This window comes from Juglans regia, chromosome 10, assembly GCF_001411555.2.
Source record: "Juglans regia cultivar Chandler chromosome 10, Walnut 2.0, whole genome shotgun sequence".
NCBI lineage: Eukaryota > Viridiplantae > Streptophyta > Magnoliopsida > Fagales > Juglandaceae > Juglans > Juglans regia.
In genome coordinates, this window is record NC_049910.1 from 33,846,360 (window position 1) to 33,859,529 (window position 13,170).

At 37.1% G+C, this 13,170-nt stretch overlaps 1 protein-coding gene and 1 long non-coding RNA gene across 2 annotated transcripts; one reads left to right on the forward strand and one right to left on the reverse strand.

Moving 5' to 3' along the window:
• Nucleotides 1-4,868: 4,868 nt before the first annotated feature.
• On the reverse strand, nucleotides 4,869-6,031 carry LOC118349599. Its single transcript, XR_004802591.1, has 2 exons — nucleotides 5,799-6,031; nucleotides 4,869-5,607 (listed from the first exon to the last, which is right to left on the reverse strand). It is a non-coding gene; the product is annotated as an uncharacterized LOC118349599 (long non-coding RNA).
• A 738-nt stretch (nucleotides 6,032-6,769) lies between these two features.
• LOC108984637 (vesicle-associated membrane protein 711-like) lies at nucleotides 6,770-9,476 on the forward strand. Its single transcript, XM_018956662.2, has 4 exons — nucleotides 6,770-7,167; nucleotides 8,249-8,439; nucleotides 8,775-8,938; nucleotides 9,076-9,476. Exons 1-4 carry the CDS (start codon nucleotides 6,948-6,950, stop codon nucleotides 9,164-9,166), a joined length of 666 nt encoding a protein of 221 aa, XP_018812207.1. The 5' UTR covers nucleotides 6,770-6,947; the 3' UTR covers nucleotides 9,167-9,476.
• The last annotated feature ends 3,694 nt before the right edge of the window (nucleotides 9,477-13,170 follow it).

Sequence of the window (13,170 nt, forward strand, 5' to 3'; positions counted from 1 at the left end):
AAATAACCTATTTAATTCCTCAAAACCTAAAATCTCATAATCTTGAATTATAAAACATCGCTTTCTAAAATCATCAATATTGATTTAATAACCTTGACTAACACATTTAAAAGTTGACCTATTTATTAATGAAAACAAACTATAAAGTTTAATACTAGATAATATAATTATCCAAAAATATTTTAAAATAGACCATAACTATTTTGAATAGACTAAAACATATCTAAAGTGTAAAAACAACATTACACAAATATTATTTACTCTTAAAATAAATATTTACTTAATAACATGCTAAAATATTTAAATGATTTTCTGTAATCATAATACAAAAAATAAAAGTTTATTAACACATGATACAAATTTTAAAACACTTGGCATAACTTGCAGTTCAAAGGGTAAAAGAATAATTAAATAAAATTAGCTTAGAAGCATGAAACACTTATGTAAAAACTAACTTCTTTGAATAACACAGCAGCTGTGTACGCGACGGAGGGCACGAAGGCAGCGAGCTGGGCGGTCGCATACGGAGGTGGGGGCGTCGGCAGCACACTGGTTAGAGAGAGAGAGCATCTAGAGAGAGAGAGAGAGAGAGAGGAACCATACGTAAAAAGAGAGAGAGCTTGGCGCGAGAGAGACAGAGAGTGAAGCTCACCGTGAGCCTGAGGTGGCGCGCGGCAGACAAAAAAAAACTAGGCGGAGGTCGACAGTGCTGAGCTCGATGGCTGGGCCGTGATGATGCTTGAGGTTGAGGCAACCGGCGTGGAGGAGTTGCGGTATGACCAATGCTCTGTTTCGGGTATAAAAAACAGGGGTCGTTCGGTGGTAGTGAAACAGCGTCTTCCGTCGTGCAGTGGGCTTGCCGTGTGGGTTGCGGCGTGGAAGAGATTCGGTGGTGATTGTGAGGCTTGGGCAGGGTGGCTCCGTGCGGTGGACCTACGCGTGATTGGCTTTCAAGGAGTGGCTCATGGTGGAAGGGTCCCTTGCCGTGATCTTAATGCTCGTGGTCGAGATGGATGCAATGGCGCACAGAGAGTCGTTGAGCCTTGGTGAAGGATGCTAACGGTGGCGTCGGTTTTACGTATGTGGAAAAGGAGGTTGGCGTCGAACTAGGAGGGGCTGCACGATGGTGAACTCTGGAGGCTGGACGCAGCGAGGATACAAGGTAGTCTTCAAAAAAAAAAAAGATGAAAACGTGTGTCTATACGGGTGATAAGAAAAAAATCCTAAAGTTTGAAAAGAGAAAAATGTGCACCGTGTAGTGTCGTGCGTGGGAGAAAAAAAAAAACAGAAAAGAAAAAGAAATAAAATAAAATAAAATAAAACAATAACAATTAAAGTCCAACAATAAAATTATTCATCAAAGCAAAACGTAAATTTAAAAACAAACATTAAATAATATCATCAAAGCACATCAAAATAAATTTCACAACTTAAAAATTATAAAATAAATCCAACGAGAAAAATTTGATAAATTTTTAAAACAAGAACAATAATATTTAAATTAATTATAAAAAAATCTTCCACATAAAATAAATAAATACGCTAAAAATACGGGATATTACATATGTGGCGGCAAATCATCACAGACTAATTGCAAGTTGCAACACAATTTCTTCTGGGATATTTTAGGAAAAAATTATTTGCGTTGAAAAGTTTTTTTTTTTTTTTTTTTGTGCACCTAGGTATCTGAAATTTACTAAATTGAACTAGCTTAGTTCATATTGGATTTAATTATTCTGAGAAATTGAAAAATATGTTAATATTATAATAGTTTTTAGTACAATAATAAATCAAAGAAAACTCTCGGCCGATTGAAAAAACATATCCAAAGGAAGGTCTATATATATATATATATATATATATATATATGGTTTATTCCTAAAATCCGGACACTCAAATTATGTAAACAATTCGAAGAGAGAGAAAGAAGAGCTTGAATCCCAACATTAAGCATTTGAATGTTGAGCTGAATTTAATTTTTTATGAATAGTAATGAGTTGAGTAGTGAAGAGAGTTATGCATGACCCATCTAAACAGAGTTTAAAATATGTTTGGATGTTAAAATGAGTTTTATACTTTTTATGAGAAATTGAAAAAAGTTGTGGGTCTCATATATAAAGATGTGGTAAGTTGAAACATGTTGTAAGTCCCACGTGTAATGAGATTTTGAGTTGATATATGTTTTATAATTTGAGGATATTTGAGTGTTTGAATGTTAGACTGAATTTAAAATTTAACTGAATTTTGTAACCAAACGCAACTTGTGCATAAGCCATTTCAGAGGTGCTATTGGTTTTGATTTTAGTTGTGTAATCGCATGAGTATTCTAAAAGCGAAAAAAATTGTACAATTCTAATATATATAAATATCGTACATTTTTTTAAAAATAGATAAATTAAAAATTCACATAAATAAATTTACTTTTTAATAATGGCTATATTTTTATTTTAAATTTTTCTTTATAAAATGTGCCATCAAGAAACGCTAATAAATGGTACTTTAGCGGTTGGGTGGGTCATTTTCAATCACCATTAACCGCATGGTGAGAGTCTCCGATCCGACGGCGCCATAAATTTATATTTATTTGTGTAATAATACACATATAATATTTTTATAAATTTTTTAGAACTCTTTATCTCATATGGTGACTAGCTAGTTATGTAAAATTTTAAAAAATAAAATATCCTTTAGTATTTTCCTGAAGTGAAACATGATATTGTTTTGATAAAAAATAAATTATAAAATATCTTTATTCCTTTATATTTAAACAAATATGGGTTGTAGTTGGCACCTTTAATTTGTTTGTTGCAAAAGAACTTTTACTGGAACCTTTACACCCTCCGATTTACCCATGCTTAGAGTAAGCTATATATGTACATGATACGTTAGAAACTTAGAAATTAGAATTTAGAACTGATCAGCTCAAAAGGGTGCAGTACAGTTGTCATGCATGCAAAAGGTAAGCATAGAGCGCACAGATGGATCATGGATGTTCTCATCATTCCTTTTTTTAATTTCATGTGTTCTTTCTCGACCAGCTGGTCAGTTGGTAAGACGAGCTTTCAGCGCATAAAGCTCCTTTTTTCTAAGTTATTTCTATTTTTTAATTAGAAAACGCAAATTTCTTGTCAAACAACTACGTATAAATTGGGTACAAATTATTTAATTTTAAAAGGCATGAGTATTAAATAGGTACTTAATCAAGATTTTTTGCCTGTCATGAACTATGGCTCCATTCTCATATATATATATACTAGTAGAGAGCAACGTGCTAAGCACGTTTGTCTAGTTTAATAAAATTATTAATTTTAAAAAATAATATAATTTTTTTAAAAGTAATATATAGATTTCAATCAATAAACAATTTCAATTTTAATAAACAATCAATAAACAATTTCATTAATTTCTAATCAATACAAGCAATCAAATTACCTATACTTTAAATAAAAAAAGAAACGAATGTAACAAAATAACAAATCAAATAAAAAAATACTAAGAAAAGAAAATCTGTAAAAGAATATATCAATATCACATAGGAGAATTCTAAAATTACTATAATATTTATCATTATTATATATAAATAAAAAATAAAATTACTATAATATATAAATAAAAAATAACATTACTATAATATTTATCATTATTATATATATATAAATAAAATCATTATAATATTTATCACTATTATATATAAATTAAAAATAAAATCATTATAATATTTATCATTATTATATAAAAAAATAAAATAAAATCATTACAATATTTATTAATATTAAAAAATCACTATAATAAAATCACTATAATATTTATTATTAAAAATAAAATCACTATAATATTTATGAGATTCACACATTTTTTAACTACTTATCTAAAAGCCAATAACTTAACATACTTCACATATCTCAATAATTTAAAATACTTTCAATAGAATCTATAAACTTATTCTAATCTCTATTCGAAACTATTAGTAACTATTCTTAACACTTCTTATATATTTTCACGATCTAAACGTAACTCTCTCCTTAAGTGTTTGATAAGCGTGGTCTTCAAAAAAAAAAGGAAAGAAAAAAAATTAAGTTAACAGTGTTGTTCTGTCCAGCAGATATATCATTCCCAAGAAAAATATCTACTACGTAAAGCTGCAGTGCAGAAAGATGACGTACGGTTTCAATCAGAGCATACAAAAAAATGATCAAGATCGGATCTTACTGTATCATGAAGACCTAGACCAGTTGGTCTACACCTCGATAATCATTTTTATTTGTCTGTACTCCGTACTCCAGCTTAAATCCTAGTGGCTAGTGCCATCAATATCTTATGTCGTCAATTTCAAAATCCCAGCCAATTTTATGATGAGATTTTATTAAGGTGATACTATATTAGTATTCTTTGTTAATGGTCATGGTCAAAAATTATATATAGAATTATATAGGAGAAAGACCATGATGGCCTGCACCTTGCTTGCCGGAGATCAATATCATCATTTATTATTACTTGTAGAATTAAAATCAGTTGTATCAGGCTAAGTGATATTTATCATCAGTTGTGTCAGGCTAAGTGATTGATAAAGGACACTTTGTATGCTCGACCGCCTCTTAATGTGAGTAGGTAGTAGCTGGCTAGAATTTTGGGCCAGTTTCCTATTAATTGAGATAAGTTTTTTTTTCCCTTTTTTTTAGTAACAAAAAAAATCAAATTATAAATAAATAATAAATGTCATTAAAAAAAATATATGCTGGACCTTTCTTATGCTCATTGGGTTGAGTATGAATCTGGGGAAAAAATTTTTTTTTTTTTTTAAAAGAACAATTATGAAGAACTGAATGATATTAGGAAAAACAATTATGAAGAACAATTATAGAGCAATATTAGGAAAAAATAATAATAAGAACTGAATGATATTAAAGAGAAGCAATTAAGAAAAGAAACGACGACAAATATAGTTTCTTAAATATTGAAGCTAGCTAGCACAATTAAAGCGGGCACTATTTCATGATTTTAATGGAGATGGAAGATGAAATCATAAAATCTCTGCTCAATTAAGGCTATATATACTGCCGACAATTCAAAAACCAGATCGTCTCTGGTTCTCTCTCCCTCTTCAACCGTGGCTCTCTCTCTCTCTCTGGTTCTCCATGGCACCGAACACAACCTCTAAGCTTTGCAGTTGCCATCGATCGAGGGCCACTCGTCCACGAGGTGCGGTGCCTGTCCGTAGCTCCTCCATGAGTCAAATCACTGCTAAGGATAGTCCTGCCCAGCCACCTAAAAGTGACGCAGCGTCGTGCTCCCCAGCCCAGATCTGCCGTTGTGATCAGCAAGAGCACCGAAGTCGTCTGAAAACCCCTTGCCTAATCCCTCTCTCCTCGATCTCCTTCCTCAACATGCAAATAAAAGATAAAATAACCAAAATCAGATCTTGGATCATCTTCAACAACATAGATATTTTTTCATAAAAAAAAAGTTACAACTCTGGATAGAGAGAGGGGAAAAGGGAAGACGCCCAGGGTAGTCCAGCCCAGCCACTTGAAAGCCATGCATCGTCGTGCTCCCCTGCTCAGATCTGCCGCTGTGATCTATTTTTTCATAAATCTGTAAATCACACAACTATAAAAAAAGAACTCCGGATAGAGAGAGGGGAAGAGGAAAAAAAATGAGGAATGATAAGATCACAAAAATTCATCTACAATCTTCAAACCAGTTCGACGGTATGAAAAAAAAAAAAAAAACTCAATGATGCAGAATACAAACTTGAAAAGAGAAGTTGCAAAGAAGAGAGATAGAGAGAAGAAGGTCACTTCGGTAAGAGAGATAGATGGTAGCGTTCTGGAGTACAAACTTGGGCTTGCTTGGCTAGAGAATGGCCTAGACAATGAGTGCAGTCACCAGGATGATGAGGTTGAAGATGAGGGTGCCCGCACCTCAATAGAACAAGAAGCGCTCTGAGCATTAAGGAAGTTGTCGGAAATTTTCACTTTATCTGGACGAACTTTCGTCCTTTAACGCGGATTTAACGAAAAAGCAGATTTAACGGAAAAATTAACGGAAAACAAGAATTTCCGTTTCACAACCGTTTCATAGCCACTTATATAATAGAGATAGATATATATATATATATATATATATATATATATATAAAAGCTCAGACAACCTGCATGCAGAGTTACAGTCGTGAGTATATAAGTATCGTGCAATCATTTAAAAAAATGAATAAATACGAGATTCATAAAAAACAAAAAATAATTTTTTAATAGTGAACCTTACTCTTTTTCAAAATAACTGTACGATACTTAATTACACAATTTATGACTGCATGTAATATTACTCAAAATTAAAGGGTATGTATGTGATGATCTGTTTCATTTAATTAATACACATTTTTGTCTGAATAAATCGGTATTTTATAGAGGTGATATTAATTACACTTTCAAAAATTACTTTAATTTTTCAATTAACCCCCATGTCAAAAGTTACCAAATCTTGACAATTTAAGCTATCAATTAAAAAAAGTTAAATTAATATTATAACTTTTATGGTAAATCAAATTTTGTCACGTCTATTTAAGCTATTAATTCCGTACTTGACACCGACTTGCATATATAATTATTATTTTTTTTTATAAAATTATTAAAATTATATATGGCATGTAGTACACTTTCCTTTTATATATCTATCTTTATATCGGTTAGATTTTAACCAATGAATTAACAGTACATTCCCTTCAAAATCCACCCTGTCATGTTCTAAAAATTGAGTGTTCAAACCAGACATGTTACGGACTATATCTCTAATTCCTTCTCCTCCTTTACCTGAACTTCTCTCTAAATTTATACCTCTAATTGGCTCTTGTTTTCCGAAACCAACACGCTCTCTGCTGATCTCTCCCCAAATCCCTGAAACCAAAGCCATTAATGTCTGTTGTCTAGTACTCAATCTGAGAAACGGTGATGGGGATATTGTATGGCATGGTGGCCAGGGGTCACGTAGTGTTGGCGGAGTTCAGCGCCTTGCCGACGAACGCTAGAGACATAGCGAGGCAGGTTCTGGGGAGGGCACAGCAGGGAATCGAAGATAGCAATACCTCCTATTCCCATGATCGTTATATTTTTCACGTGAAAAAGACCGACGGCCTCACCGTTCTTTGCATGGCCGACGACGCCTTTGGACGTAAGTTTTTCGTTTTTTTTTTTTTTTTTTCTTAGTTTTTTCTCCAGTACTTCTTCTATTATTGTTCTTGTTCTAGTAGTGATGGTTTATTTTAAGTGCGCAATCGCCTGCAAATAATAACCAAGAGCATGAGAGCACGAGGAGTGGATTGTAGTATTAAAAGTTGAATCAGAGATTCAGAGACCTCTGTTCTGATGTGGGCATTCATTTTAATATCCTTTTTATGCTTCTTGTTTAATAAAAAACGCTTTTTTGGTATGGAATTATGGTACTTCTGATGTGATTAAGCTGGCATGAATTTGGATTGAAAGAAGGAACTTTGGAGACTAATTTGGGAATGTTTGCGATGTGAGTCTCCAGTATTAAGATAAAGAATAGGAGATTGCAGTTATCTTTCCTTCTTTCGGGACAGGTTTGCATTCATCTCAAATGATTATCAATGTCTCTCCTGTTTGGCGTATTTCCATTTAAAGGCAATTACGTGGAAATACGCCAAACAGGAGACATTGAAGATACGTCGAGCTAACATTTGAATGAAAAAGGAATCAGAATGGAAAAATGGCGAAATCACAGACTAATTGGGGTTTAAGGACATCCATGGGTGATTTCCCGGCTGTTTATATGGTCTCTCTTGAAGGAAATTACTAAGAAGGGATTTTAAAATTTCAACAGGGGCATTGAAAAGAGACAGTTTTCGGGTCAGTGCAAATCAAGTAGTTCTCCCTCTGCATTTCGCCATTCTTAAAGAGCTTAATCTTGAATGGTGAAAGGGTTGAAATTAGGGGCTCTTTTGCTTAGACTTGCTGCTTGCTTTGAATTGCAGATGCAGACGTTCAGTAATATGCTATAATTGCTGCATTAACCATGATCTCAGGATCTCTTCCTCTCAGATACTGCTCGAGTTGTTCTTTTTGTTGTCATCATTATGGTTTGCAAGTAATGAAAGATTATTTATCAGTATGGAACAAATTGAATGCAGTTTCACCATCAGTTACTTTACAAAAAAACAATACTTTCTGTAATGTTGTTTGTAAATTGTTATGCTTTCATGTAACTTGTGTCCACTAAAAATTACGAACAGGGAGAATCCCGTTTGCATTTCTTGAAGATATCCATCAAAAGTTTGTGAAAACTTATGGGCGTGCGATTCTTTCTGCTCCATTCTATGCCATGAATGATGAATTCTCAAGAATCTTGAGCCAAGAGATGGACCGTTACTCAAATGATGCAAATGCCGATACATTAAATCGTTTGAAGGGTGAAATGAGTCAGGTTTGTTCATGAGCTCCCGCATTTTGCTTTACTTCTACTAAAAATATTTTTATCTTTTTTTTTTTTTTTTAATTTTTTTTAATCTCTAATATGGTATCAAATGTTTGTTATTTTTTATTTATTTGTCAATCATGAGAATGATGAAAAGATAACAATGAATAACATGATTTTTCTTGTTTCGCCTAATCAATCATGCATTCTAGTTTCCAAAGTACGTTTTGAAAAGTACTAGGATGCGGCATAGATAGAGTAGTTGATCCTATAATTTGGTAATTAATGTAGACTAATTAATTCTTTCATTTTTCTGGCCATCATGTGGTGATCACGATCGAAAGGTGCGAAGCGTGATGATTGATAATATTGAAAAAGTGTTGGAGAAGGGTGACCGTTTGGCATTGCTGGTTGAGAAAACTACGACATTGCAAGGGAACACAGTTCGCTTCAAAAGGCAATCCCGTCGTTTTAAAAACGCTCTATGGTGGAGAAATGTCAAGCTCACGTGAGTAATCGTCCACTTTCATGCACTGATCATATATATATATATATATGCTATGCATGAAAGGTTTTAAGCCTTGCATTTTCAAACATGCGTATAGATCGTACTCAACATGTCTTGAAATTCCTCCTGTGTTTCAGGTTTGCCTTGGTATTTGTTCTCTTGATCATCATCTATGTTGTGCTTACATTTTTCTGTCGAGGTCCCTTGCTGCCTTCTTGCGTGAAGTAAACAAAGCAATCCTACGTAAAACGAAGTACTACTTGTCCCTTTTTGTAGAGGTTACAATTGCTTGTACATGTGAGCATGCAAGTCCTGGCGTTGTCAACACATTGAAGTGGTATATACCGCTATAGCTGTGTGAAGTTTCCAAAGATCATTAATTTTGAGGTGTGAATTTTGGGAGATTCTTAATATATATTAGATGCAATTTTCTATGTTCAATATTGATGTAGAAAAGTAACATTGTAATTAACTTTCGTATTACATATAATTTTATATGATCAATGCAATAGAAAAATGAATATTCTTACTCAAATTAGCCCTTTCTGTCACCCAAAACCTATGGCCCTACATTTTCGTCCGCCGGTTAGCACCCATCTCATGACTCATAAGGTGGAGCATAGCCCTCCCTCCACCCTGGCCCATTTCTACCCCCAACTTTGACTTCGTGGCCAGCTTTTTCCTTTTCCCATGCATTTGTAAGGGTATTTTCCCCACTTCACAAAGCCCACTAAGCCTCAGCCCAGTACCTGGCCTCAAGGTCACCAAGACCACGCTTGAAGCAAGGTGTCGACTAGGAAAATGGATCAAGTGACTGACATGATAGATCAACCTGACATCACTCGGCCACGTTTTGGACTCGTATGAAACGTAGCGGAAAATATGGAGAACCATCGATCCGCTGACATGGGAACATCTACGGCTCATAAAGGATAAAAGCAAGGCCAGGGAACTTCGCCGCATTACTGACACCACTACCGAGCTACACGCCACATTGATGGTGCCGTCGCAGAACCACGCCGTATTGAAGAACTCTTACAGCAAGAATAGTAGGAGGGGCACGAACTCCATAGAGGCAGACATGATCTGCTCCTCCCCAGAGCCATGGTATAAATAGCACACCCCAGGTACGAGAAACTATCTCTAATCCCTAGACTCTCTTACTTATTTACAAACTTCTAAGAGAATTTACTACCTTTGACATTGGAGACTCCCCAGCCCCAAGGCTGTCCTCTCCTAGTTGCCTCTTTTCCTATCTTTTGCTGGCTCAAGTTCTGAATACCTGAGTTGTCAGAACCTGGCCCAAAGGCGTGCGAAACACTACGTTAACAATGACGCCATTTGTAGGATTTGAATTAGATCTTACGTGTACTTCGTACGCCTGAGGCAACCCATTCTAGACAACTTGGAAGCTCGCCAGTAGTGCCGGTGACAACCATTGGAGCTTGTCCAGCTCAATCCGGATTGACCAGAAGCTATGGCGAAGATTAGCAGTGAAATGATATCTAAAGCTCGGGGCGCCATGCAACAACTTCTCACCGAGCACTAGGATGTATTTTCCTGGAGCCACGAGGATATGCCTAGAATAGCCCCGAAATCATACAACACAACCTTAGCATAGACCCAAAGGCCAAAGGAGTGAGACAGAAGTGCCGAAGTGTCAGTGCAGAAAAGAACGTCGCTATAGCTGAGGAATTGGACCGCATGTTGATCGCTGGATTCATTTGAGAAGCCCACTACCCGAAATGGCCAATGTGGTACTTTTAAAGAAGCCAGACGGTAAATGGAGGATGTCTGTCGACTTCACTGACCTCAACAAAGCCTGCCCGAAAGATAGCTTCCCACTTCCCCACATTGACTTAATTGTCGACTCCATGGTGGGTCACTGTATGCTCAGCTTCATGGACACCTACTTTGGGTAAAACCAAATTCGTATGAACCTCAAGGACGAAGAGAAGACTTCATTCATCACCGATTGACGACGATTCCTTTTGGGCTTAAGAACGTGGTTGCCACCTACCAGTGGCTAGTCAATAGCATGTTTAAAAATCAAATAGGAAAAAACATGGAGGTCTATATGGATGACTTGCTGGTTAAGAGTGGGACCTTGGAACAACACCTAGACGACTTAAGGGAGACTTTCACAATACTAAGGCAGTACCAAATGAAGCTGAGCCCGGCAAAGTGTGCCTTTGATGTTGGATCGAAGAAGTTCTTAGGATTCATAGTATCAAAATGCGGAGTTGAAGCCAACACGAAAAAAGTGGTGGCCATCCTCAACATGGCCCCACCCCGAAACATAAACAAGGTGCAAAGGCTGGCTTGGCTCTCAACAGGTTCGTGTCAAGGTCCACTGATAAGTGCCTACCTTTCTCAAGGTCCTACGAAAGGCACGAGCATGGGATGGCGAGTGCGACCTAGCGTTTGAAGCTCTAAAAAAAGTACCTCACGAGCCCACTACTCTTCAGCCAACCCCGATGTGGGGAGACGCTAACCCTGTATCTAGCAGTCACCCCTAGGCTGCCTCCTCAACTTTGGTGTGTGAAGAGAATGGAGTCCAGAGGCCGGTCTACTACACCAGCCAAGCGTATCGGGGGCTGAAGCTAGATATCCCAGTATAGAACAGCTGGCCTTTACGCTGGAAGTTGCGCTCGTACTTCCAAGCTCACCTAGTAAGTGCCCTCACAGAAACCCTCCTAAAAAGGTACAACAACGATGGGATGCCTCAGGTCAGCTCATGATATGGGCAGTTGAGTTGAGCAAATTCGACATCGACTATGCACTGCGGAACACCATCAAAGGACAACTGCTAGCAGACTTCGTTGCTGAGTTTACCGGTTTCCCGGTAGAGAACGATAATGCACCACTCGTGAAACCCTGACAAGTATTCGTTAACGGCTCATCTTGTCAGGCTAGAGGGGGAGTGGGAGTTCACATCGTTACATCCAAGGGAGAGAAGTACAATTAAGCCATCAAATTGGCCTTTTTGAACGACGAACAAAGAGACGGAGTATGAAGCGCTGCTTTCAGGGCTAATGGTGGGCAGGTCTTTTAGGTGCCACCATAATTGAGGTACGGGCTGACTCTCAGGTAGTGGTCAATCAAGTGCGAGGGAAGTTTGCTGTAAAAAGTAAAAAATTGAAAAAAAGACCTTAGCACTAGTGGAAGCCAAGCGCCTTTATTTCAAGTATTTCCAAATTTAGCAAGTGCTGATGGTAGAAAATAAAAAAGTGGACAAATTGGCATGTGCGGCGTCCGGATAGGAGGACTCCCCCTGCTAGAGCACACAATGATTCGAACCTTGGAAGTACTTTCTGTAGGGATTGATGTAATGTAAATACTGCCCAACAGGTTGGGCTGAGGACATACTCAAGTATTTGGAAACGAATAAGGTGCCAGAGGACAGACATGAGGCCAGGAAGATTATAAATAGAGCAGTGCTACACTCTAACACGAGGGAATTCTGTATTGGAGGGGCCACTCATGCTTCTCGCTTCTCTTGAGGTGCATCTCTCCGGAAGAAGAGCAATACATGTTGGCAGAAATACATGAAGGGATCTGTGGGAGTCACTCAAGAGGAAAGGTGCTGCTGGCTAGGGAAGTAAGGAGGGCGGGGTATTACTGGCCTCGGGCCCTATGGGACACTAAGGAAGATGCACGAAAATGTTAGAAGTGCCAAGAATACACATGCCGAGGCCTTAACAACATCACATGGTTCCTACGGAAGATTACGGTATGTATGTTTGACATCCAGCTTACTATCATATAAGATAACGGGTGACAATTGGATTCCGATCATTATCGTAATTGGTGTCGAGAATTGGAGATTGAGTTTCGGTACTCATTCCCTGGACACCCCCAGTCTAACGGGCAAGTTGAGACGACCAACAAAACACTGATGAGAATGCTCAAGAAGTAGCTTGATGACAGAAATGGGGTGTGGGTAGAAGAACTCCCCGCCATCTTGGGGGCCTACTGGGTCACAGTGAAAACACTGACTGGGGAAACTCCTTTTACCCTCACTTACGACCACAAGGCGATGCCATTAGTAGAGATCGAAATCCCCACCTACATAGTTCAGCACTTCGAGCAAGAATCCAATCATAGGCGGCTAGAGAAACTACTTGATTTGTTGAAAGAAGACAGAATGGAAGAAGTTAGAATGGAAGTCAAAATAAGAACCGCATCCAACAAAAGAAAGGCTGAGAGATGCTTCAAGAAACAGGCACGCC

Excerpts from the sequence above, each read along its gene's own strand:
- LOC108984637 (XM_018956662.2), top strand. The coding sequence starts at position 6,948 with ATGGGGATATTGTATGGCATGGTGGCCAGGGGTCACGTAGTGTTGGCG. Across the intron at positions 7,168-8,248 it reads GGCCGACGACGCCTTTGGAC|GGAGAATCCCGTTTGCATTT; the intron begins GTAAGTTTTTCG and ends AATTACGAACAG. Across the intron at positions 8,939-9,075 it reads TGGAGAAATGTCAAGCTCAC|GTTTGCCTTGGTATTTGTTC; the intron begins GTGAGTAATCGT and ends CCTGTGTTTCAG.